This window comes from Pelodiscus sinensis, chromosome 1, assembly GCF_052426305.1.
Source record: "Pelodiscus sinensis isolate ZL-2025 chromosome 1, ASM5242630v1, whole genome shotgun sequence".
NCBI lineage: Eukaryota > Metazoa > Chordata > Testudines > Trionychidae > Pelodiscus > Pelodiscus sinensis.
Window position 1 is genome coordinate 294226547 of NC_143052.1, and position 26058 is coordinate 294252604.

Sequence of the window (26058 nt, forward strand, 5' to 3'; positions counted from 1 at the left end):
AGGAGTCTGTTTTGGGACTGGCTCTGTTAAATATCTTCATCAACGATTTAGATATTGGTATAGAAAGTACGCTTATTAAGTTTGCAGATGATACCAAGCTGGGAGGGGTTGCAACTAATCAGGAGGATAGAGTCATAATTCAAAATGACCTAGACAAATTGGAGAAATGGTCTGAGGTAAATAGGATGAAGTTTAATAAAGACAAATGCAAAGTGCTTCACTTAGGAAGGAACAATCTGTTTCATACATACAGAATGGGAAGCGACTGTCTGGGAAGGAGTACAACAAAGGGATCTAGGGATTATAGTGGACCACAAGTTGAATATGAGTCAGCAGTGTGATGCTGTTGCAAAGAAAGCAAACATGATTCTGGGATGCATTAACAGGTGTGTTGTGAACAAGACACGAGAAGTCATTCTTCCGCTCTACTTTGCGCTGGTTAGACCTCAATTGGAGTATTGTGTTCAGTTCTGGGCACTGCATTTCAAGAGAGATTTGGAGAGGGTCCAGAGAAGAGCAACAAGAATGGTTAAAGGTCTAGAGAACTGACTGCTGGTATGAGGGAAGGCTGAAGGAATTAGGTTTGTTTAGTTTAGAAAAGAGAAGATTGAGGGGGGACATGATAGCAATTTTCAGATATCTAAAAGGGTGTTATAAGGAGGAGGGAGAAAACTTGTTCATCTTGGCCTCTGGGGATAGAACAAGAAGCAATGGGCTTAAACTGCAGCAAGGGAGGTTTAGGTTGGCCATTAGGAAAAAGTTCCTAACTGTCAGGCTGTGTCTACATTGGCACCCCTTTCCGGAAAAGGGATGCTAATGTAGACTTTGGAATAGGCAAATCCGCGGGGGATTTAAATATCCCCCGTGGCATTTGCATTAACATGGCTGCCGCTTTTTTCCGGCTTGGGGAAAAGCCGGAGAAAAGCGCCAGTCTAGACGTTATTCTCTGGAAAATAAAGCCTTTTCCGGAGGATTTCTTATTCCTACTTTCACTTGCTCTGAATTGATGGCCCTCACCACCTGCAGAAAGAGACAAAAAAAAAAACCCAGAGTATTAGATAGGGTGTCTGAGTCTTTGGGAGGAGAACCACCCCACTCTGACCCTACCCCCCCCAAACATCCCAGGTTTCCCTTCCTCAGGACCTCCCACCCCAGAGCGGCGCTGGGTGAGTCAAGGAGCTCCCTCCCACTCCATCTCCCCTTCCCTCTTGCCTTTTCCTCACAGTCCCTCTCTTTCAGCTCCCCCACTCAGCAGGGACTGTCCCCTTAGAGTGATGAACCTCCATCAAGACAGCCCCAATGATAGACCTCCCCACACCAAACTGGTGTCACACCAAGCGGTAGCTGTTGAGCATTGCGAACTTCCACGGGGCATTAGAGAGACACTTCTCCAGGGGGATGGTGGGCCACAGGTGGGTGTCCTGTTGTCGGAGCACAGGGATGAGCCAGGCACACAGCTCCTGGAATGTAGCCTTCTGCATACCTAAGTTGCGGAGCCACTGCTGGTCATCCCACAGCTGCATGATGAGCCAGTCCCACGAGTCAGAACTGGTGTTGAGCCTCCACAAACGCCTCTCCATGAAGAAGTTTGGAATCAAGGGCATTGGTCCTGCATCCTGGGCGAAGGTTTCGTATCTCAGGTCTGGGTCCAGATCGGGCAGGAGCATCATTACAGTGTCCTGTAGATGCAGCAGAATTTGCAGTATGACCATGGAGGGCCATTACTTGTCTGGGGCAGCTCTGGCTCCATAGAAAAAAGTGAAAACAGCAGAAAAAGCAACATAAAACTAAATGCTATGATGTCCATGCAAGTTGGGCAACCAGAACAAGCACTGCAACAGCTTTGCTGTCCCTCTGAGAGGCAGGCAAGCCAGCAGCATCATCAGCAGAGAAACAGCTGTCCGGGGGATCCCTTTAAGCACGTGTCTCTGCAAGGCTGATGCAGCAGCATCCAGAAATAAATGCTGCCCTCATGCGCTGCCAGAAATGGTTTTGGGTGCCATTTTTTTGACCGAACTTCAAAGCAGTCTGAACGTTCTTTCGAAAAAGCAGATCACTTTTTCGATCCACTTAGTGCTGTCTAGACACTTTTTCGAAAGATGCTTTTTTGAAAGATTCATAGAATCATAGAATAATAGGACTGGAAGGGACCTCGAGAGGTCATCGAGTCCAGCCCCCCGCCCTCAAGGCAGGATCAAGCTCCGTCTACACCATCCCTGACAGATGTCTATCTAACCTGTTCTTAAATATCTCCAGAGAGGGAGATTCCACCACCTCCCTTGGCAATTTATTCCAATATTTGACCACCCTGACAGTTAGGAATTTTTTCCTAATGTCCAATCTAAACCTCCCTTGCTGCACTTTAAGCCCATTACTCCTTGTCCTGTCCTCAGAAACCAAGAGGAACAAATTTTCTCCTTCCTCCTTGTGACACCCTTTTAGATATTTGAAAACCGCTATCATGTCCCCCCTTAATCTTCTTTTTTCCAAACTAAACAAGCCCAGTTCATGAAGCCTGGCTTCATAGGTCATGTTCTCTAAACCTTTAATCATTCTTGTCGCTCTTCTCTGTACCCTTTCCAATTTCTCCACATCTTTCTTGAAATGTGGCGCCCAGAACTGGACACAGTACTCCAGCTGAGGCCTAACTAGTGCAGAGTAGAGCGGCAGAATGACTTCACGAGTTTTGCTTACAACACACCTGTTGATAATTTGATTATTTCAAGAAAGCTTCTATTGAAAGAAGTGTATAGTCTAGATGTAGTCTTATTGTTTAGGAGGAGTTCTAGAACAAATAGATTCACAGTTGGACAGACACACATTTTAAAATGTATATATAGATATGCCCTCATGCTTTAATCACCATTCCAGAGGACATTTCTATGCTATTGATGGCTTCATCTTGATAACAATCCAAAGTAGTCCAGACTGATGCATGTTCATTTTTATCATCTGAGTCATCTGCCACCAACAGAAGGTTGATTTTTTTTGGGGGGGGGGGGGGGGGGTTGGATTCTATAGTTTCTGGATCATAGTGTTAGTCTTTTAAGATTTCTGACAACATATTCCATGCCTCATGTGGAAGGCACATCAGATTCTTAAAACCTTGAATCAGATGCTTTACCTAGTACCTTCTTTGTGTTTTAAGAATCTTTCATTGCAGATTTGACAAATCAAACAACATATGCTGGATCGTCATCTGAGACTGCCATAACCCAATATATGACAAAATGTGGGTAAAACCATGGAGCAGGAGATGTACAAATCTCCCCTAAGGGGTTTCAACACATATATAAAAACAATTTTTAAAAATGTGTATCATCAGCATGAGAGCATGTCCTCTGGTTTGGTAGCCAAAGCATGAAGGGACATATGAATATTTAGCATAACTGGCATGTAAATATCCTGTAACAACTGCAAAAGTGCGATGCATATGTCTAATCTCACTTCCAGGTGACACTAAATAAGAGAGCAAAATTATCGCCTGTAAATGTAAACAGACTTGTTTGTTTTAGCAATTGGCTAAACAAGAAGTGGGATTGAGTAGATCTGTAGGCTCTACGGTTTTACATAGTTTTGTTTGAGTGCAGTTATAGAATATAAGAATGGTCATACTGGGTCAGACCAAAGGTCTGTCTAGCCCAGTATCCTGTCAGTTGACAAGGGCCAAAACCAGATTGCAGAGAGGGAGGGAATAGAACAGGTAATCCTCATGTGATCCTTCTCCTGTCACCCATATCCAGTGAACAACTGTACACTTTTAATCTCTTTAAGCTTAGAGACTACACTGGAGAACTTGTATGACATAAATTGAAAAATACTGTATCTATTTTTATAGTGCAAATATATGTAAGTAGAAAAGTGAGCCTGTGCACTTTGTATTCTGTGTTATAACTGATTTCAGTTATATTTGGAAATGCAGAAAAACATCCAAAATTTAATATATAAAGGAGAATATGTGCTCCATGTTTGTATGTTTGTGCTCTAATGACTTGGACACTATAAGACCTACCGCAACCAAACTTTCCATGGGATAACCTTTTCTCCAGGAGGTAATTTTGGACCCAGTCGGGCCCGATCTCAATCTGTAAAAATAAAAAATAAGCCACCGCACTGCGCTGCAAGGGCAGCCCCGCCCACCCTAGGGCCTGCGGTCCCCAGCGCCATCTGCGACTCGCCCCATATCCACGCGCACAATGGCTCGGGCATCCACCCTGCCCCCTGTGGCTACAGTTACCAGGTAGTCTTAAAAAAAAAAAAAAAAAAGGACACACTTGATCAGGGGCGGGGAGGGGAGGAAGGAGGAACCAGCTGGGAGGGGAGTGGGGCTGCCCGGGAGGAACGGGGAGGGGCCGGGAAGCAGAGCTGGCAGGGGCAGTTGGGCTGGCTGGGGGAGATCGGGAGAGGGATGGTCGGCAGGAAGCAGAGCTGATCGGGGAGACGGGGAGGGGGCAGCGGGGCTGCCTGGGGCAGATGGGGGGGGGGGACCCACCGGCAGGAAGCAGAGCTGGTCGGGGGAGATCGGGGAGGGGGTGCCAACAGGAGCAGGGCTGGCTGGGGGAGATTGGAAGGAGGAGAACTGGCCAGCAGGAAGTAGGGCTAGCGGGAGGGTGGAGGAGTGAATCAGTAAGCAGGGAGCAGGACTGAGCAACGCCAGGTAACTCCAGCTAGTATTTATTATACATTTAAACTGGTATTGTGTGTGTGTGTGTGTGTGTGTGTGTGTGTATATATATATATATATTAGCCTAATGTCTGTGACGCTGAAATGCTGGCTGTTCCCTCTGGGCAACGCTGTTGGCTGAGTCACGTCCTTCGCCTCCTGCCGTGGAACTCGGCTGACTTCTGTGCCACTCAGCCGGGCTGCCACGGGGCAGCCTGCCTGCTCCCTCACGGCAGCCTGGCTGAGCGGCGCAGAAGTCAGGCAGCACAGAAGTCAGCCAAGGCGAAGGGGAGCAGGCAGTGATGTACACTGCCAGGGGGTGGGGCCCGGCTGTGTATATCACCGCCCCGCCCACCCCTTCGCCTCCCGCCATAGCGCTCGGCTGATTTCTGCGCTGCTCAGCCAGGTCGCCATGGGAGAGCTCAAACAGCCGTTTCCTCCACTTGCTCCCCCGCGGCGGCCCTGCTGAGTGACGCAGAAGTCAGCCGAGCAGCACGGCGGGAGGTGAAGGGGGGCGGGGCGGTGACACGCGGTGTGACAGTGGCTCCAGGCCCTGCCCCCTGGCCATGAACATCACCGCCCCGCCCCCTTCGCCTTCTGCAGTGGGGCTCGGCTGACTTCTGCGCCGCTCAGCCAGGCTGCTGCGTGGTAGCAAGTGATGCAAGTGACAGTTTGGGCTCCGCACTCCCCATGCAGCACGGGGAGCACGGTGTCCAAACGGCTGTTTGGGCTCTGCAGTCCCCCCAAGTGAGAGGCAGGTGGGGTAGGAGAGCTGAGAGAGAGGGGGGGAGGCAGGAGAAGGAGAGAGAGAGAGACACACAGACACAGTGAGAGACCAGAGGCTCAGGAGAGAACACTGACCTGGAGGAGAGACCTGAAAATCCCATCTTATGATGGGCTAATTGGCTAGTTCTTTTATAGTTGAACAATGCGATTAGAACTGTGATTAATTATTCAGTTAATTTGTTTTGAGGTAATTGCTTGAGTTAACTGTTAACAGCCCTTGTTTCCACGTGGTAGATCTGTATACTCTTAAATTTTTCTTAGTTTGCGTATGTTGCAGCATTCTCTGTCCTTGGTTTCCTCAGCACACTTCTCAGATCATCATCTTGTAAGCAGTCTTGACTCAAGTCACTTTTTCAGGGACATGTGATAGTGGAAGCAACAAGTGCCACACTTTGTCCTGGTTTATACTAGGGAATTATTTCAAATTAACTCTCCTTGTTTCGAAATAACAAGCGGAGTGCCCATGCTACCAAGCCCGTTATTTCAAAGTAACTACTCCCCAGAGTCATTCAAAGTGCTTCCTGGGGCTTTAAGTTGAGGTAGCACATATTAAGGGAGCCTGCCTCAGACTAATTTTGAGGCTTCCCTGTAGTATGGATATGCTACCTCAAAATAGTTATTTGGGGAGTTATTATTTTGAAATAATTTCCTAGTGTAGACATGCCTTTTCTGTTTTGGGACTCTTAAAATCACTGTTTGTGTTAGTTGAAGCATATGGATCTAAACTGTTCAATAATGTCTACACGTGTTTCTGTGACCCAGTGTCTTCCCCACTTTTGAATGCATTTTTTTTTACTTATGTCAGATTCCCTCTCAGGAATTAGATATTACCCCATCTTCCACATGGCTTGCTGCTCCTCTGAAGCTTGGAGTGTGTCTTTTCTGTGCATCCATCTGCCTCAAAAACAGGTTCCATCTGCTTTAAAAACATGTTCCTCTTTTCCTGCCCAAGCTTCCTATGCATTTGATTCCTAAGTTTTCCCCAAGTCTCTCATGCTCTCTGACTTTTAAGACTAAATATTAATACCTGGCTTCTCTTGCTGCTGGTGGGAAAATTACATTGCCCTAAATTCCAGCTGGGCAGACAAGATTGATTAGACTGATTTTCCCTAGTCTTTGCTGCAACAATCTTATAAAATCAGTCAGAATTCATAAGCTGAATATAGATCCCTCCCAAGTCATCACAAAGACCAAGGTGAGAACTTCGTACGCTTGCAAAAATTCTGTTGTATGTGTTTTAGGAATGCTAATTTGCTAAAACATCTCTAATGGTTCAAGTAAAAAATTTTAAAAATGTAATGATAGTCAAAGTTGCTTACGGTTTCACTTTTCCAAAGTTCCTGTACTGTGTGTGTGCATCAGATTCATCAGCCAGAGCACTATTACCAACTTTCTGCCCACAGTTCCATTTGATTGCAAGGGTCCTCTGGAACTCAGAGATCAAATTTCCTATGAGCCCTTTCCCTAACTACTAAAGTGGAGAGCATGCTTATAAAATTTGAGGATGACACCAAGATGGAAAGAATTGAAAGCAATTTGAAGGACAGGATTAGAATTCAAAATGACCTACACAAATTGGAGAACTGGTCTGAAGTCAACAAGATGAAAATCAATAAAGACATGTGCAAAGTACTACGCTCAGGAAAGGAAAACCTACAAATACAAAATGTGAATTATTGGCTAAGCAGTTGTACTGAAGTGAAGGGCCTGAGGTTTAAAGTGGATCACAAATTGAATGAGTCAACAATGTGATGAATTGTGGAAAAGGATAATATAATTTTATAGTATGTTAACAAGAGTGTTCTATATAAGATACGGGCGTGATGGGTTTCCTGCCTTTCAGGATGCCACTTGGGATTGGGGTAGCACTGAGCTCACCTGTCGCATCAGCCTGGATTCATTTTACACTGCACTGCTGTGACCAGGCGCATGCGCGGGGCTTCTTGAAGCACGGGGCCCGGGGCAGCCGCCCCGCTCGCCCTGCCCTGGTTACATCAGTGCAGTGTAAAATGAATCCAGGCAGGGCGAGCGAGGCGGCCGCCCCAGGCCCCGTGCTTCAAGAAGCCCCGCGCATGCGCCATAGCAAAGGGGGGGCCCCGCGAAATTGGATTGCCCTGGGCCCCGGAAAATGATCATCTGCCCCTGGCTGTGACAAGCTCTTAAGCCCCCTTCTAGCACACACAGAGGTAGGGACGTACCTAGCTGCAGTTTCTCACACATGCTGAAATCAGCTCTGCATGGGACCTGGTGTGAGCTGGTACTGTTTGGTCCCAGCTTGCACCACCGCCAGGATCTACCCCCACTGCTGCGCTGCAGTTTAAATGTATTAGGAGCCAGGCTGCCTGGCTCCTACTATTACATTTAAACTGCAGAGCTGCAGCGGGGTTAGTGAGCGCTCCCTCCCCCTTATCAACTAATCGAGTAGTTGGTGAAATTCCATCAACTACTTGATTAAAACAACTGAGGAGAGTTGGAAGTATTTCAAAGGGATGTTGTTAAGGGCCCACAAGCAAACAATTCCTCTGTGTAGGAAAGATAGAAAATATGGCAAAAGACCAGCTTGGCTTAACAAGGAGATCTTGCATGATCTCAAAATAAAAAAGGAGTCCTATAAAAAATGGAAACTAGGACAACTAACAAAGGATGAATATAGGCAAGCAACACGGGAATGCAGAGGCAAGATTAGAAAGGCAAAGGCACAAAATGAGATCAAACTAGCTACAGGCATAAAGGGAAACAAGAAGACCTTTTATAAATACATTAAAAGCAAGAGGAAGACCAAGGACAGGGTAGGCCCACTGCTTAGTGAGGAGGGAGAAGCAGTAACAGGGAACTTGGAAATGGCGGAGATGCTCAATGACTTCTTTGTTTCGGTCTTCACCGAGAAGTCTGGAGGTGTGCCTAACGTAGTGAATACAAGCAGAGAGAGGGTAAGTTTAGAAGATAGGATACACAAAGAACAAGTTAAAAATCACTTAGGAAAGTTAGATGTCAGCAAGTCACCAGGTCCTGATGAAATGCATCCCAGGATACTCAAGGAGCTGATAGAGGAGGTATCTGAGCCTTTAGCTATGATCTTTGAAAAATCATGGCAGACAGGGGAGATTCCAGAAGACTGGAAAAGGGCAAATATTGTGCCCATCTATAAAAAGGGGAATAAGAACAACCCAGGAAACTACAGACCGGTCAGTTTAACGTCTGTCCCAGGGAAGATAATGGAGCAGGTAATTAAGGAAATCATATGCAAACACTTGGAAGGTAATAAAGTGATAGGGAATAGCCAGCATGGGTTTGTGAAGAACAAGTCATGCCAAACTAATCTGATAGCTTTCTTTGATAAGATAACGAGCCTTGTGGATAAGGGAGAAGCGGTGGATGTCATATACCTAGACTTTAGTAAGGCATTTGATACGGTCTCGCATGATATTCTTATTGATAAACTAGGCAAATAACTTAGGGCCACGATAAGGTGGGTGCATAATTGGCTGGATAACCGTAGTCAGAGAGTTGATGTTAACGGTTCTAAATCCTGCTGGAAAGGGATAACAAATGGAGTTCCTCAAGGGTCTGTTTTGGGACCCGTACTGTTCAATATCTTCATCAATGATGTAGATATTGGGATAGAGAGTACGCTTATTAAGTTTGCAGATGATACCAAACTGGGTGGGGTTGCAGCTTCTTTGGAGGATAGGGACATAATTCAAAATGACCTTAGCAAGTTAGAGAAATGGTCAGAGGTAAACAGGATGAGGTTTAATAAAGAGAAATGCAAAGTGCTCCACTTAGGAAGGAACAATCAGTTCCATACATACAAGATGGGAAGCGACTGTCTAGGAAGGAGCATGGCGGAAAGGGATCTAGGGGTCATAGTGGACCACAAGTTGAATATGAGTCAACAGTGTGATGCTGTTGCAAAAAAAGCAAATATGATTCTAGGTTGTATCAACAGGTGTGTTGTAAGCAAAACTCGTGAAGTCATTCTGCCACTCTACTCTGCACTAGTTAGGCCTCAGCTGGAGTACTGTGTCCAGTTCTGGGCACCACATTTCAAGAAAGATGTGGAGAAATTGGAAAGGGTACAGAGAAGAACGACAACAATGATTAAAGGTTTAGAGAACATGACCTATGAAGCCAGGCTTCATGAACTGGGCTTGTTTAGTTTGGAAAAAAGAAGATTAAGGGGGGACATGATAGCGGTTTTCAAATATCTAAAAGGGTGTCACAAGGAGGAAGGCGAAAATTTGTTTCTCTTGGTTTCTGAGGACAGGACAAGGAGTAATGGGCTTAAAGTGCAGCAGGGGAGGTTTAGATTGGACATTAGGAAAAAATTCCTAACTGTCAGGGTGGTCAAATATTGGAATAAATTACCAAGGGAGGTGGTGGAATCTCCCTCTCTGGAGATATTTAAGAACAGGTTAGATAGACATCTGTCAGGGATGGTGTAGACGGAGCTTGATCCTGCCTTGAGGGCGGGGGGCTGGACTCGATGACCTCTCGAGGTCCCTTCCAGTCCTATTATTCTATGATTCTATGATTAGCTGATTATCCACAATTTAACATCCCTAGCCAGCAGTTCTCAAACTTTAGCAACCCAGGGATCCTTCTTTTGACTAAAAATGTTCGCAGACCCCTTCAAGCTAGCTCCTGACTTTCCCTGGAGGTGCTCAAACTTACACTCAGCCCCAGGTTCTGCCCCTGTCCCCACTCCACCCTTTTCCCCCAAAGCCCCACCTCTACTCATCTTTCTGACCCCTTCCTTGAACACACCTTATATCTTCCCCTCCCTTCTCTTCCCAGTGCTTCCAGTATGCAGGAAGCATTGAGAGGGTGGGAAAGGATTTGGCATGTGTAGAAGATACCCAGAGGAAGGGAAAGGAGTTGACCAGCCTCAGACATGACTTGCAGACACCCTGAAATACCCTTGCACACCCCCAAGAGTCAGTGGACCTCAGTTTGAGAACCACTGATCTAGGCCAACATTCCCATGGTTCTGTGTAAATTGTACTTTCTCTCTCCCATTTGTCTGCCTTGAAGTCATTAAGCCTCTTACAGGTATAAGAAAATGGTAGCAGCAGTCTTTGGAGCATGGGGAAGAAGTGAGTTGCAGACAGAGAGGGAGAGAGGCTATGTCTACACTACAAAGTTAAATCGGAAAAAAATAGTCTGTGGCCGAATTTTGGGAAAAAATTGTCTCCCCCCGCCCCCCCTCCGCCGGCTCACAGCTGAGCCTGACCCTGGAAGGATGGCGGGGGAGGGGGCTTGTACTGCATCTTCCCCTGCTCCCTTCAGTTTGAGCCGGGCCCCTGCACACACTAACCCGCCGTCAGAGATAGAGGAGGGTGGGGCTGGAGGTGGGGAGGAGGCTCCAGCCAGCTGTAGTGGGCAGAGGAGGAGCAGGCGAGCTGAGGGATAACAGGGGGAACGGAGGGGGACTAAATTGGCGCGCCCCCTTCAGCGTGGCACCCAGGGACCCCTCTCGCAACGCCCCTGAGTTTATTTACCTGTTCTGCATGATTGTATTGAAGTGGGTAGCTTCATTCTGACCCAATCCAGTACCACACCAATATGGAGGTGGTCTGACATTTCACCTCCATATCAGTGCACCGCCACCAAATGCAAGCTGCCCCAGGTAAGAGCCCCACACCCGAATCCTCAGCCTGAACCCTGAGTCCCTTCCTGCATCCTCACTCCCACCCAGAACTTGCATTCTCACTCCAGTCTCTTGCCCTGATCTCATTCCCACCTTCCTAACCCCTTGGCCCCAGTCTAGAGCCCTCTACAGCACCCTAAACCCTTCATCTCCAGTTCCACTCTAGATTCTGCACCCACAGCCAGAGCTCTTATTCGCCCAGGGCCGGCCCACAACATTTTGGCACCTGAGGTGAGGAGCTCAAATGACGTCCCCATGTCAAATGAGGAGTAACATTAGTTCAAACCAAGGGGTTTGATTCAAACTAATGCAGCCTGGAGCACACTTTCACTTTCGAATCAGCTGGGTTCTGAAACAGCGTGCGGACGAGATTATGCTAATGAAGCGCGGGATATTTAAATCCCGGCTTCATTTCCTATTTCGAATGCCTACATTTGCATCCCTAGTTCAAAGTAGGGTGCAAGTGTAGACATGCCTTATGTTTCTGGTGATTCCATTTCCCTCTGCCACTGTTCTCCCACAAACAGTTCCTGTCATAGCATTATCCTCCGTAATGGCAACTATGGCATCATCAATCTTCCCAATTTGGTGTTTGATAGGCTTTATTGCCTTCACTCGACTTTTCCATCGTGTGGCACTCAGTGGTTTCAGTGTCAGAGAGGATATTCCCAGATGTTGCTTCAAAATTTGCCATCGATGAGTTGATGCAGAGAAAAATACGCTTTGAATTACATTAAAAAATTCAGCAGTCTCACTAGAAGCTGATGCTGCATCACTGACCACCAAGTTCAATGAATGAGAACTGCATAGGACAAAAAAAGCTCGAGGGTTTAACTCTCAGATCCGTGTCTGCACTCCTTTGTTCTGTCCTCTCATGTTGGCACCATTATCATAGTCCTGACCTCTCATATCAGCTATCACAATTCCAGTATCTTCCAGCTTTTTAAGAAGCACACTTGTCATACCAGCTCCTGTAGTATCATCAATGTCAATAAATTCTAGAAAATGCTCTCTGACAGTCACCGTTTCAGGGACATTTTCACTAGGTTCTGTTGTTGTTACAAAACGCACCATTAAAGTCATTTGTTCCGTATGGCTGATGTCAGGTGTGCAGTCCAGAATAACAGAATAATACCTTGCTGACTTCAGACCTGCCACAATCTTCTGTTTGACTTTTGTTGCCAATAATTGTATGATCTCATTTTGAATTGTTTTTCCAAGGTAGTGGTGTGTGTACATTTCTTGGCGGGGGACTCTTCTTAGATGCTCCTGGAGTACAGCATCAAACTCAGCCATCAACTCCACAATTTTAAGGACTTTTCCATTGTTTGGCACAGCTGATCTGAAGTGCCACGCAGCACTAGATTTTGGGTAGCAAGCATTCTCACAATGGCAATGAGCCTTTTCAGAACATTTTGCCAGTAAAGAGAGACTGACACAATCTTCTCTTGATGCTTTAACCTTAGTATCATCTCAAGCTCTTTCCACCTAGGGAATGCTCTCTGGTGATTTGGTGCCTTCTAATGGCATGCCAGATTTCTAGCCAGATTTTTCCATTCTTTTATTCCTGTAGAACCCAATGTGGCTGGAACATTAGACTGGAAGAGTTTGCAACAAAAACAGTATGCAGCATTTTGGGTTTTTGAGTACATAAGCCATGACCTCTCCACTTTGTCACCATTGGGGATTTCACGCCAGTAGTGTGTTGGATGTAAACTTCTATTTTCATTGTCTTTGGGGAACATGAAGTTTTTTACTTGCTGTGGCTCATGCAGTACAAGGAAGTCCCTCAGGCTACTGCTCAAATGGGTCCACAGTCCTGGATCGTCTAGACTTAAGGAACTAAACTCAGCAGCAGCTGTTTCTTGTGCCTCCACCACACGCTTCTCTGATCTACACTTTTCTTCAGAAATGTGAATGGTTACATCCATTTGAGATGGAGATATGGATGCTGCAGTAGCTGCCAGGTCACCTGCACTCTGACTAACTGGAAGATCAGGCATCTCTTTGCCACTCACCTCCTCACTGGGGCCAGAAGGCTCACCATGAACATTTGTGTCTATGTATCTCAGGAGAGCTCCTTCCTGCTTAGATAGAAAAGCTTCCTTTGCTTGCTTTCTTTTTCTGAATGCTGCTCCAGAGGGGCATTTTCTTCTTTCACTCATGACTGCTGTTCTGTGCCAGCTATAGTGGCTCTCAGTACTTAACTGAAAGAGACAAATAAGCATGCTGGTAGCAGGGCCTGAGTGAGGGAAGATATCCGCGTCTTAAGGGCCCAACTGGCTCCTACTACTTCAGTTGACTGCCTGTTCTTCTCAAGTGGGTTCAGGAAAGCAGCAGGAAACAGGAAGCTCCCTGGGAAGCTGGTGTTAATCAGTCCAGGCTTCTGAGGGTGCTAGAGAGGTACGTAAGAGGCTCTTCCTCCTCTTTCTGCCTGCAGCTCCTGCTGCTTTCTGTTATTCCCTCACCTTTTCTCCTGCCTGGCTGTTATGTCTCTTGTGCCCTCTTTCCTCCAGCACAGCACTCCACCATCTCTGTGCATCTAGAGCAGAGAGAATACATATGCACCAGCAGCAGACACAATTTTCTACACTCTGGGTCCTAGTGGTGCCTCCCCCCCCCCCCCCCCCACACACACACACACAAACACACGCAATCTGACACCTGAGGCAGCCGCCTCAGTTCGCCTCATGGAAAGGCTAGCCCTGCATTCGTCCAACCCTGAGCCATCTCCCACACTCTGAACTCCTCAGCCCCACCCCTGCCATAAATTGTTCCTGTGCAGAATTAATTTTATGTCTCCATAACAAATGGGTGTCTCCAGAATAGGGGTCTCCATGCAGCCTGTGCTGTTCTGTAGTGTGGGATGGTGCCTACCCTATTGGCCTCAGTTCCTGGCCAATGGGAGCTGTGGTGGCAGAGCCTTTAGGCAAGGCAGTGCAAGGAAAGAGTCTCCCAGCACTTGCAGTGATGGCTTCATCCAGTAGGGAGCAAGAATGGTAGCGAGCGGAGTTACTTTCCCCTCCTCTTCTTCCCTGCCCCTGCCAGGAAGGGCTGCCCCAGAACACAGGAACTTTATTGGCTGTAGCTCAGGACCCTTTTCTGGCTGCAGCCAGGGACCTTTTAAGAGAAGGCAGCTATGAGGGAACCCTGTCTGGGAAACTGGGTTTGAGGCCTGGGATGTGCAATTTGTGTTTAGGAGGAAGGGGGCAGACTGAGAAGGACTTGAAACTTTGGGCTTATGTTGTGGTATAGATGTACCCTTTGACTCCTTTTGAAGAGAGAGAGTCAAATCTGAAAAGCATCACTTCCCTTACAATATTGCAGTCAATAGTGTTGGCTGCTGTTAAAATCTGCTTCTAACAACTCTGAATGATTATATCTTGGTCTCATCTCTACTGATTTTCATTTGCAGAGTGCCCAGTTCACAATCTTATGATAGTGGATGTTAATATCCAAGCTGCTTTGATATTGATCAAAAGATTTTTTTTTTCTTCTTGGTATTCAAGAAACAAATGTAATGGGTAGTTTCCTCCGTGAAAAACTGTTTCAAGATTCCCTCAAACAGTTCCAGGTACACATCAGATTCAAGTGCATAATGGGAGTAGCCTATTTGTTGACATCTCCCCCCAGAAACTACAGGGAAACTGATGTGCCACCACTTGTACACAGTAGTATTGTGTGTTTGGGGAATATGATTGCCAGAGACGTGTTAGCCAGAGTCTTCTTCTGGGAATATCCCAGTACCTCCATGAGATGAGGACGGTCTTCACTGGAGTTTCAGTGCTTTTTAATAGGCATTGCAACCTTGAAGGAGATTGACTAGCCATGAAAGTATGTCATGTCTGCACAAAATAAGTACAGGCAGTCCCCGGGTTACGTACAAGATAGGGACTGTAGGTTTGTTCTTAAGTTGAATTTGTATGTAAGTCGGAACTGGTACATATTGTAGGGGAAACTCTAGCCAAACATTTCTCCACAGCTCAGTTTTATTCTCCCACACCTCACTTCCCTCAGTCCTTTATTCCCAAGCTGAGGTGTCTGCTGAGAAGCCGCTCCACGTCTCCCTGGTCTGCTGGGGGGGGGGCGCTAGCTTCGCGTCTCCCTGGTCTGCTGCGGGGAAGCAGCTACTGCGGGGTTGCCTCACCCCGTTTGTAAGTAGGGATCCGATGTAAGTCGGATCCATGTAACCCGGGGACTGCCTGTATGTGGCAGAATGTGAAATAAAGTATCTGAAGATATAATTTTAGTCCTCTAGGCATACTTATGAGCCATATTTATACAGAGCTTTAAAAAAAAAAAACCCTTATTCCATCATACTGGAGGCTCTTGTTGCCAAATAGAAGTATTTGTTGTTTTTAAGTGGTTGGTTTGTTTGAACAACTTTTCCTTTTTTTATTTGTCGGAGCCGCTTAATGCAGGAAATTAAGATTATTGGAAGAAAAAGTAAAAGTTTTACAAAAAGGCATTTAGACCATACTATGTTTTTATAGGCTTTTTTTCTGGTATTAAAAATAAAAATACTGTATGTTTAGAAGACTATCTCTGGAAACTGTTAAGAGGAGCTTTGGAATCTTAAATAGATGTAGTTAGTATATTGAACTAAAACACTTTTTAGTTAGACCTAATGGAGCTATGCTGGCCTGTGTGTTGGTTTTTTTTCCCTGGGTAGCAGGGGGTTACACGGTAGTTTTTAGTGCTGTAGGTAATTTTTTCTCTTTGAAAGCTTTCATTTATTCTTAAGTGGTAATCTTATTTTACGTAATGTCTAAAATACTTCTGAATCAACTGCTGAAATTCTATTTTGCAACTGCCTACAACAATAATCCATAATGTACTGCAACAGATTTTCCTATTCCCTTCTGTAGGAGCAGTACACTACAGGTTGGACCTCCCCTGGTTTGGCACTCTCAGGACCTTAGCTGTTCTGGACCAGGGAGTTTGCCAGATCAGGGGAGGTCAGTGCTCCGCTGCTGACTGCTCTGCTCCTTACCTGGGGCTCCCTGCCCTACTGCTGGCCCTGCTAAAGCTGGCCTAGCAGGCTCCCCATCCTGCTGCCTTTCCCACTGCCCCAGGGTCTCCCAGGGTTCCTGGCAGAGACCACTTGGTTGCTGTTGGCCCCGCTGCCACAGGGTGTTCTCCAGGGTTCCCAGCTGGGGCCATCCGGCCGCCATTGGCCCTGTTGCCGTCGGGGTTTTCCCTAGCTGAGGCCACCTGGCCACCCTGCCCTGCTACTAGGGCCACCCTGCTCTGCTGGGGATTCCAGCCACCTGCCTCCACCAGGCCCACTTCAGCCGGGGATTCCCTAGCAGAGGCTGCCTGGTCATCCCAGACCTGCTGCCACCGGGGGTGTCTCGGGGTTCCTGGCCAAGGCTGTCTGGCTGCAGGCAGTTCTGCTGCAGATAGGGGTTCCCCTGCTGGGACTGGGACTCCCTGGTCACCTGGCCCCACTAATGCCGGAGGTTCCCTGGCCCAGGCAGGCACTCCTGGGCCGCTGCCATGTCCCGTTGATGCTGGGAGTTCCGGGCCAAGGCAGGGGGTCCCAGGATGCTGTATAGCCCAGCCAGGACTCCTCAGCCACTGTGTTGCTCTGGAGCTTTTGGTCCAGCAACATCCCTGGCCCTGCCGGATCAGGGATGTTGCTGGACCAGAGAGCCCTGAATCTGGGAGGTTCAGCTGGTATGAGCAAAAGCACATCTGCTTTACAGACAGTCATGCATCTCCAAAAGGCATGATTCAGCAAGGTAAACATACTTAGCAGTAAAATGGTGAGTAGTGCCATTGAAGTTAAAAGCTCCTCCAGTGATGAAAGTTAAGCACGTATTTAAGTACATTATTGAATGAGGACCTTTGATGGCATGTACATTATGAAAATCTATTCTGTTGCAGATTCTGGTTACAGATCCTCAGTGTCCAACTTTGTTGTAAAGATTTCAGTTTGCTGTGGTTTTAATGAAGTGCTTTTGTCAAGAAATGTCCTTTTCAAAAACAAAGTTTTATTAAAAGTTGTGAACTCTTAAAACTTCAATGTTGAGGAAATTATACCAATTTTCAATATTTGGTCCATGTTTTCTAAAATTAAACATTACTGAAACAACTTAACGTTTTCAGTGAACAAAGTTAATTTTTTTATTCAAATTCTGAAAATGGAAAAATGGCTTCATTCTGAATACTTCAAAAAGAAAATAATACAATCTCAAAAGCTTTGTGTGAAATGTCACTTTTTATGACTTTTCAGTTTAGCCTGACTTTATAGCTTTAAACATTGCCATATTGTGTTAGAATTGTAAAGTCCAAAGCTTTAGCTTGATTTTAGAACCATGATTGATGCATTTTGGCTCTGTGTACATGGGGTACTACTGTTAACTGGTTCATAAAACAGTAAACTATAATGTTTTCAAGGAGATTGACCTGTACCTTTCTGACAGTGTTGGTTTGTCCGTTGGTCTGTGGAACAGCAGAAACAAAGTGTGTTACAGGAGCAGTGTACTTGGCCTCTGTAAGGACTAGAGTACTTTATATCTTTATCAAAGTACTCCTTTCAGTTGACTGGACCATGCAGGGGCAGAAGGAGCATTGGTCTCAGTTGAGAGGATTGTGTCCAGCTCTCCTTGCCAGTGACTACTCTAGTCTTGTGTGGGCTGGAGCTAGGTAAGGAAATGAGAAATCCTGGAAAACTGCATATCCTCAAAGAAAAATAACATCTTGGAGAAGGGAAAGAGGCTGCTGAAATCTGTCAACATCAAACAGAAGGAGATAATTTTTTAAAGACCCTTCCTTCCCTCAGCTTATGTATAATATCTCATTGGCAATCAAGATGTTGTCTCTTGTGTCCAATCATGCCAAGATGCTAGCTTTTATTACCTATTGCCCATTTGTTAAATTTTCAAACAAGCACCTTCGTATTTTTGTCTGTTCTGCCCCTCAGGCCTGGGAGGAGGTCCTGGTAAACATGTGCAAAGGTACCTCATTCAAAACCCTCCTTTTCTTTCATGCCTACAGAAAGATTGGGAACATTTTGGTGGTAGGCATGCTAAGATCACTGAACAATGTAATCATGTGGACCAATATTGTCTCATTGTTTTCCTGCACTCCCCCATCTGACTGTATCTATCTGTTGTGTCTCATTTTATATTTTGATTGTAAGCTTTATCAGGAACTGTCTTTTTGTTCAGCACCTATCACAGCAGGGGCCCTTGTCCATAACTGGGGTTCTTAGGTGTGACAGTAATAAAATAAATAAAAATGAATTGACATTAGATCAGTGTATTGGTGCTCTTGTTCATAATGAAACTAGACACGTGCACTTTCAAGCCTTTCTAATGTAACACCGTGACCGTAGATGAACTGTCAGTAGTGAGGATTAAAACTTGGACCTCTGGACCTAAAAGCAGTAGGCTCTACTGACTGACTTAAAAGGCTGGCCTCTGTTGGCTCAGAGGCTGCAGTGAACACACAAACTTCTGTGGTTCAGCCACTAGAGGGGGCTGGACACCTATAGAGTATAATTGTGGGTTACACTAGCCCAGTAATTCTAGGCTACTGTACCCCTTTCAGACATTTGATTTGTCTTGCCTACCCAAGTTTTTATCTCACATAAAAACAGCTTAGATAATTAGACAAAAAATACTAAAATGACACAGCACACAATTACTGAAATATTGCTCACTTTCTCATTTTTATTTACCGTAAAATTGTGAGTATAATGTGCATTTTCCCCCCTGTTTTTTTTAGCATCAAAATCAGGGTGCACATTATACATAGGAGGTTTTCTGTTAAAGTTTTAAACTCACCCTCCCCTCTTCCCAGAAACTTTCCAGCTGCAGCACGGTGCCCTGCCAGATTCCCGGACATTGCAAGGAGCCGGCAGCGCCGCCAGGCTGCAGTATCCTGGCTTGCTGCCTGCCCGGTCTTTAAAGGGGTACTTTTTTAAGGGATACTTTATAAAAAAAAAAAAAAATTGAGAAACACTGATCTAGATGAGTAGAACACCCCCTGGAAGACTCCTGATTGAGAACCACTGTGCAAGCATTCCAAAATAATCAGTCATATTTATGGAATAGTCATTTGAGATGCATTATGAAAAATATTTATACTGGTGCATTTAATTATCTTGCCAACTTTACTTTTTTAACACTAAAGACTGTTTTACTATTAAATCAGTTTTCACTTATATATTTTAATAACATGCACATATGTAATTGTTGTAGTTTTTTCTTTTACAGGTGATCCTGTGAATTAATGTACCATCAAGGATGGCAGAGCACCCACCACTCCTGGATACTACTCAGATTATAAGTAGTGAAATTCCTCTTTTACCTGCCCCTATTGTTAGTGGGGATGGAACACAACAGGTAAAGAAACTTCAGTGTGTTTGCTGTATTTGCTATACATGCAAAATAAATGTAGTTATATATCAAGCAAAGAGGTAGGATATTTGAAAAGATCCAAATCTTGAAAACCCCAAAATGTTCATTAGCAAAAGTTGTGACAATAGTAGTCGCATCATTCTGATATCTCCTGAGAAGTCAATGTAGATTAGGCTCACTATATTTTGATCAATTCGTAGGCTATGGAACAGAGAAACTGCATTCCGGGTACTGCAGGTACCAGATTCTGATCCTTTTCTTGAGACATTTACGTTGCCTATAGAGAATATAAATATTTCCAAGAATTTGCCTGCTAGCAATTACCATAGAGTTTTAAGGCCAGAATGGACAATCAAATAATCTAGTTTGATCCTCTGTATATCACAGGTCACAAACAGAAAAGGCAGTACCGAGAAGCTTCAATGCCATAGTTTCCTGAAATGGCAGGCAATTGAGTGAGAAATACCTAGATAATCGCCACAAATAACCCACATCCCATGCTGCAGAGGAATGCAAAAACCAGGTCACTGCCTTTCTGACCTGGGGGGAAAAATTCCTTTCCAATGCCACCTATGATGATCAGTTACACCCTGAGCATGTGAGCAAGAACTAGCTAGCTAAGCCCCTGAGAGAATCTCTGTGCAGTCTCACAGCACTGACCCACCTTGTCCACTGTCCCATCTCCAACTTTGGGCATCTCTGAACCTTCAGAGCAAAGAGACAAAAAACCAAGAATACATCAATAGGTGAGGAGTGTATGGAAAATCCCTTCCTGATTCCTGCAGTTGACTGGTTGAGGCCCTAAAGCCTGAGATTCGAACCCTGTCCCCTCTATCATGCAACCCCATAATACAATGCCATTCATAAAATTGTCCATCTCTTTCTCAAAACTAATTGTTTGCCTTCACAACTTCTGTTGGGAGTAGGGATATAATAGTGTAGTCGATTAACCAAATAACCGTTAAGCAAAATCATAGAGCTTAATGCCATAGACTACATGCATTCCTCCCCCTCCCCTGCCCTCCACCCTTTGCCAGTACATTTTTTTTAGCAGGCTGGCTAGTAGCCTGGCTCAGTCCTGGTTTGTGATGGGTCCGGGACCTACCCCCGCTGCAGCTCTGCATTTAAAATGTATTAGGAGCCAGGCAGACAGGCAGGCCTGGGAGCTCAGACCCTGCCTAGACAGGGGTTGCTACCACCTTGTGCTGCTCCCTCTTTCAGAGGGAGCAGCACAGAGCAACAGGCAGCCAGTCCACGAGGGGAACTTGTTTCTAAACTGGCTGTCAATAGGCATTCATTATGAAGTATGCAGTACTCAATTTACATATAGCCAGATAGGTAGATAACCATCTCCTACCTGAAAGAAACTTGACTCATCACTTTTTGGTGACCAGCTTTTAGCTTGCAGATGTTAAGTGCACAATTTTCTGTCTATATACATAACCTCTTGCTTATTATTCATCTATACATTTTGTAACAATTATGATAGTCTGTGTGACAGGCTTTGAGTAGAGACCTTACATGACAACCTTTGACAAACTATAGAGATCAAACCCAGGGAATTCCTGTGGTCCTATGCTACACTTGTGCCCTCTGCTAGTGGTTCCCAAAAGGTCCCTGAGTGACCAATAATGTTTCAGAAAACATGGTACCTGTATAAATGCCAGTTTTGTTGCTTCAGGAAATACCTCAAAACTAATAAAGAATATAATATGCTTCTTATCAAACCAGCAGAAAATGTGCACTGTAAGGAACCATAGTATGCCACAAGGGAGAGACTGCATAATCTGTTGACAGTAGATTTTGCTAAGATAGCCTCTTCATATTCATTTTTTTCTTTATTCTATGTATGTTTGGTTTTCAGCTATGCAAAAGCAAAGGTCCCTCTATGACTATGTCTAGACTACACAGTTTTTAAAAAAACTTCACCTGCACCTAGATGCCGTTGCATTCTTTCAAAATTAAATGGAAAGAACGCAGTGGTTTTTTCCTCAGCGGTAAACCTCATTTTACAAGAAAGAACGCCTTTTTTCAAAAGAGCTCTTGGGGAAAAAAAAAGCCGTTCTTGTACGCAAAAAGAGCTAGCGGGACAGCGGGCTGCCCACCGCGAGCTGATGGCAAGGCTTCACAAAGGGGTTAGGAGACCCAGCATGTGGCTGCGGTAGCTTAGTGGGGCATGGAACCGTGGCACGGTCTGGAACCCCAGCATGGGACATATGGCTGCACTGCAAGTCCCTGAGGTCTAGAGCGGTACATGCAGCTTCCCTGTGAGACCCAGTGCTAGGCTGTCCAGCAGGTCCTGAGCCAGGCAGCAATAGCTGCCCAGTGGGGCCAGCAAGAGATGGGGGCCGGCTGGCGGTGACAGGGGGCCACATATAACCTCAGCTGGTCTGGCAAAATCCCTCATCTGGGACTGCTGGCTGAAGGGGGTCTCGCAATATTTACTCACCTGTCTGCAGGCGAGTCAATGTCCAATCCATGGCCGGGGTTCAGGCCTCTCCTTTACCTCCCCCTTGCTTGGGTGCGGTTTTCAGGGGAGTTGGGAAGGATGCAGGCCCACCCACTCCTCTGGGTCCCAGCCCAGGGACCCTATACATAGCAGTTACCTGCTATATTTCAAAGTCCTTAATTGTGGTCACATCCCTAGGCCACTTCCGGAGGATGCCGTTTCATCTAGCCCTTCTCTAGGGCCTTGTTGCTGAATTCCCCTTGTCTGGGGTTCTGCAAAGTTGTTGTTGGCTACCTTTAGCCACAGGATCTAGCACTGCTCAATTATGAGGCTTAGCTCCCAGTTAGAGCTGTCCAAGATACTTACCTAGCAGCTACTTATATAGCAACCTACTGCATCCTGCATATTTATACCTGCCTCTGGATATTTCCACTACATGCATCTGACGAAGTGGGTCTTTGCCCATGAAAGCTTATGCTCCTACACTGCAGTTAGTCTATAAGGTGCCACGGGACTCCTTGCCGCTTTCTTTAAACTCTGTTATAGTCCTAGCCTTCACAGCCTCTTCTGGCAAGGAGTTCCACAGATTGACTACACGCTGTGTGAAGAAGAACTTTCTTTTATTAGTTTTAAACCTGCTACCCATTAATTTCATTTGGTGTCCTCTAGTTCTTCTATTATGGGAACTAATAAATAACTTTTCTTTATCCACCCTCTCCTCACCACCCATAATTTTATATACCTCTATCATATCCCCCCTCAGTCTCCTATTTTCTAAACTGAAAAGTCCCAGTCGCTTTAACCTCTCCTCATATGGGACCCATTCCAAACCCCTAATCGTTGTAGTTGCCCTTTTCTGAACCCTTTCTAAGGCCAAAATATCTTTTTTGGAGTGAGGAGACCACATTCGTACACAGTATTCAAGATGTGAGCGTACCATAGTTTTATACAGAGGCAGTAAGATATTCTGTGTCTTTTTTTTTTTTTTTCCCATCCCTTTCTTAATAATTCCTAGCATCCTATTTGCCTTTTTGACCGCCGCTGCACACTGTGTGGAAGTTTTCAGAGAACTGTCCACGATAACTCCCAAGATCTCTTTCCTGATTTGTAATAGTCAAATTAGCCCCCATCATACTGTACGTATAGTTGGAGTTATTTTTCCTAATGTGCATTACTTTACACTTATCCACATTAAATTTCATTTGCCATTTAATTGCCCAATCACTCAGTTTGGTGAGATCTTTTCTGGAATCCCTCACAGGCTGCTTCTGTCTTGACTATCCTAAACAGTTTGGTATCATCCACAAACTTTACCACTTCACTGCTTACCCCTTTCTCCAGATCATTTTATGAATAAGTTGAAAAGGATTGGTCCCAGGACTGACCCTTGGGGGATACCACTAGTTACCCCTCTCCATTCTGAAAATTTACCATTTATTCCTACCCTTTGTTTTCTGTCTTTTAACCAGTTCTCAATCCAAGAAAGGACCTTCCCTCTTATCCCATGACAACTTAATATACACAAGAGCCTTTTGTGAGGGACCTTGTCAAAGGCTTTCTGAAAATCTAAGTATACTATATCTACTGGATCCCCCTTGTCCGCATGTTTGTTAACCCCTTCAAAGAACTCTAATAGATTAGGAAGACATGATTTCCCTTTATAGAAACCATGTTGACTTTTGTCCAACAAATTATGTTCTTCTACATGCCTCACAATTTTATTCTTTACTATTGTTTCAACTAATTTGCCCCGTACTGAAGTTAGACTTACCGGTCTGTAATTGCCAGGATCGCCTCTAGAGCCCTTTTTAAATATTGGTGTCACATTGGCTACCTTCCAATCATTAGGTACAGAAGCCGAATTAAAAGATAGGTTACAAACCACAGATAATAGTTCAGCAATTTCCCATTTGAGTTCTTTTAGAACCCTTGGATGAATGCCATCCGGTCCTGGAGATTTGTTAACATTAAGTTTTTCTATTTGTTCCAACACCTTCTCTAATGACACTTCAATCCGGGACAGTTCCTCAGATTCATCACCCACAAAGGACAGTACAGGTTTGGGAATCTCCCTAATGTCCTCAGCCATGAAGACTGAAGCAAAGAAATAATTTAGTTTATCCACAATGGCTTTATCATCCTTGATTGCTCCTTTTATATCTCGATCGTCTAAGGGACCCACAGGTTTTTTTAGCAGACTTCCTGCTTCTAATGTACTTAAAAAACATTTTTTTATTTCTTTTTGAGTTTTTGGTTAGCTGTTCCTCAATCTTTTTTTGCTTTTCTTATTAGATTTTTCACTTGAGTTGACAGTGTTTATGTTCCTTTCTATTTATCTCACTAGGACTGGACTTCCACTTCTTAAAAGATACCTTTTTGTCCCTCACTGCTTCTTTTACATGGTGGTTAAGCCACAGTGACTCTTTTTTTAGGTCTCTTGCTATGTTTTTTTTAATTTGGGGTATACATTCTCATGTTAAACTGTGAAAAAAGTAGTAATCTAGGATATAGATTTTTTTGAAAATATAAGAACAACAAGAAATCCTGTGGCACCTTATAGACTAACAGATATATTGGAGCATAAGCTTTCGTGGGTAAAGATCCGCTTTGTCACATGCATCTGATGAAGTCGATCTTTGCCCACTAAAGCTTATGCTCCAATATATCTGTTAGTCTATAAGGTGCCACAAGACTTCTCATTGCTCTTGCATATTCAGACTAACATGGCTACCCTTCTGACATTTGAAAATATAGTTTGTGAGGACCTCTGGAAATTAGGCAATAAGAACATGTGTATACTTACCACAAGATTGATGCTCTGGAGGTCGATTTTCTAGCATTCTATTTAACAGGTCTAGTATAGACCCGCTAAATCGAACGCTGAGGAGAGCACCCTCCAGCTTCCAGTACTCCTCCTTTTGCAAGGAGTAAGGGAAGCAGACCAGGAGCATTTGCTCCCATCAGCCTCTTGCTGTGTGAATGCCGCCAAGGCTTGGCTTAAGGTAAGCCAACTCCAGCTATGCATTTTGCATAGCTGGAATTACATACCTTAAGCCAACCTTCCTGGTCTAATATAGACTGGGCCTACCTAATTACATTGTTTCCTGTATGTGCGCTCTGATATCTCTCTCTCTCTCTCTCTCTTTCTCTCTCTTATCTCTTACTCATGGTGAGATGAGGCACGATTTTTGTCATGTGTAAAGTGCTGCATTTATCACAGAGCTAGCTGGTCCATTCTTTAGTGAGCCTTTCCTACCTTGGTTATTCCATGGGATAGTCACATTTTCCCAAGAGGAATAGGAAATCTCCAAAAATGTAATCTTGTCATAAATAAATAGGTTGCCCTGTTCCTCCTGGGATATACAAAGGCACACACCAGGAACAAAGCAGTTAGATGGCAGAGACACAGTGCCCCTACTTTTTTTCCAACTAATTTGAGCTCTGATGGAGTGTGTGTGAGGAATCTAGGTTGGAGAGGTTACCAGCCTTCTCATCTCACGCTTCCAAGCTCTAGCCCAGTGGTCTCCAACCTTTTTACACCCAAGATTACTTTTTAAATGTCAGAACAAGCCAAGATCTACCACCCCATCCTTCCCCCAAGACCCCACTCCTTCCTTGAAGCACCGCCCTCTCTGTTCTCCTCCTCTCCACTTGCTATCCCCAGCCCTTATACACTCTCGGGGTACAGCTGCACTGCTGCTTTTTTCAATTTTTCTGTAGGAAGAGGTTCTTCCAACATTTGGCCTGTCTAAACTGAGCCAAATGTCAGGAAAACCCCTACTTTTGGAAGCCCCCTTATTGCTCGTGGAACAAGGAATACAGAGGTAACCAAAAGAGCATGTTTGCTCTTCCGCAAAAAAAAAGTGGAAGAACAAATGTGTCCCTGGACATGGAAGAGTTTTTTGGGAATACCTCTGGAATCCCGGAAAAACTCCTGCAGTCTAGCCATATCCTCACTGGGTTGAGACAGAATGTGTGGGTTCTGGGGTGGGAATGAGGGATTTGGGTGTAGGAAGGGGTGAGAGGTGCAATCTCTGGGAGGCAATTTGGATGCAGGAGGAGGTGAAGAAGTGGATGCTGGCTCGGGGAGTGTTGGGGTCAGGTGGAAGGTTGGGGTACTGAGAGCCATAGGCTTGTGGAT

General features: G+C 45.1%; 1 protein-coding gene across 4 annotated transcripts in view; it reads left to right on the top strand.

Annotated features, from left to right (window-relative positions):
* FNDC3A (fibronectin type III domain containing 3A) overlaps nucleotides 1–26058 on the top strand; it is a 208098-nt gene that overhangs the window by 13040 nt on the left and 169000 nt on the right. For all 4 annotated transcript variants that reach the window (XM_075919050.2, XM_075919051.2, XM_075919052.2 and 1 more), the window contains one exon: nucleotides 19325–19453. In XM_075919050.2, coding sequence (XP_075775165.2) covers nucleotides 19355–19453 — 99 coding nt within the window. In that variant the 5' untranslated portion in view covers nucleotides 19325–19354. Of the gene's footprint in view, nucleotides 1–19324; nucleotides 19454–26058 lie in introns of those variants that run through there.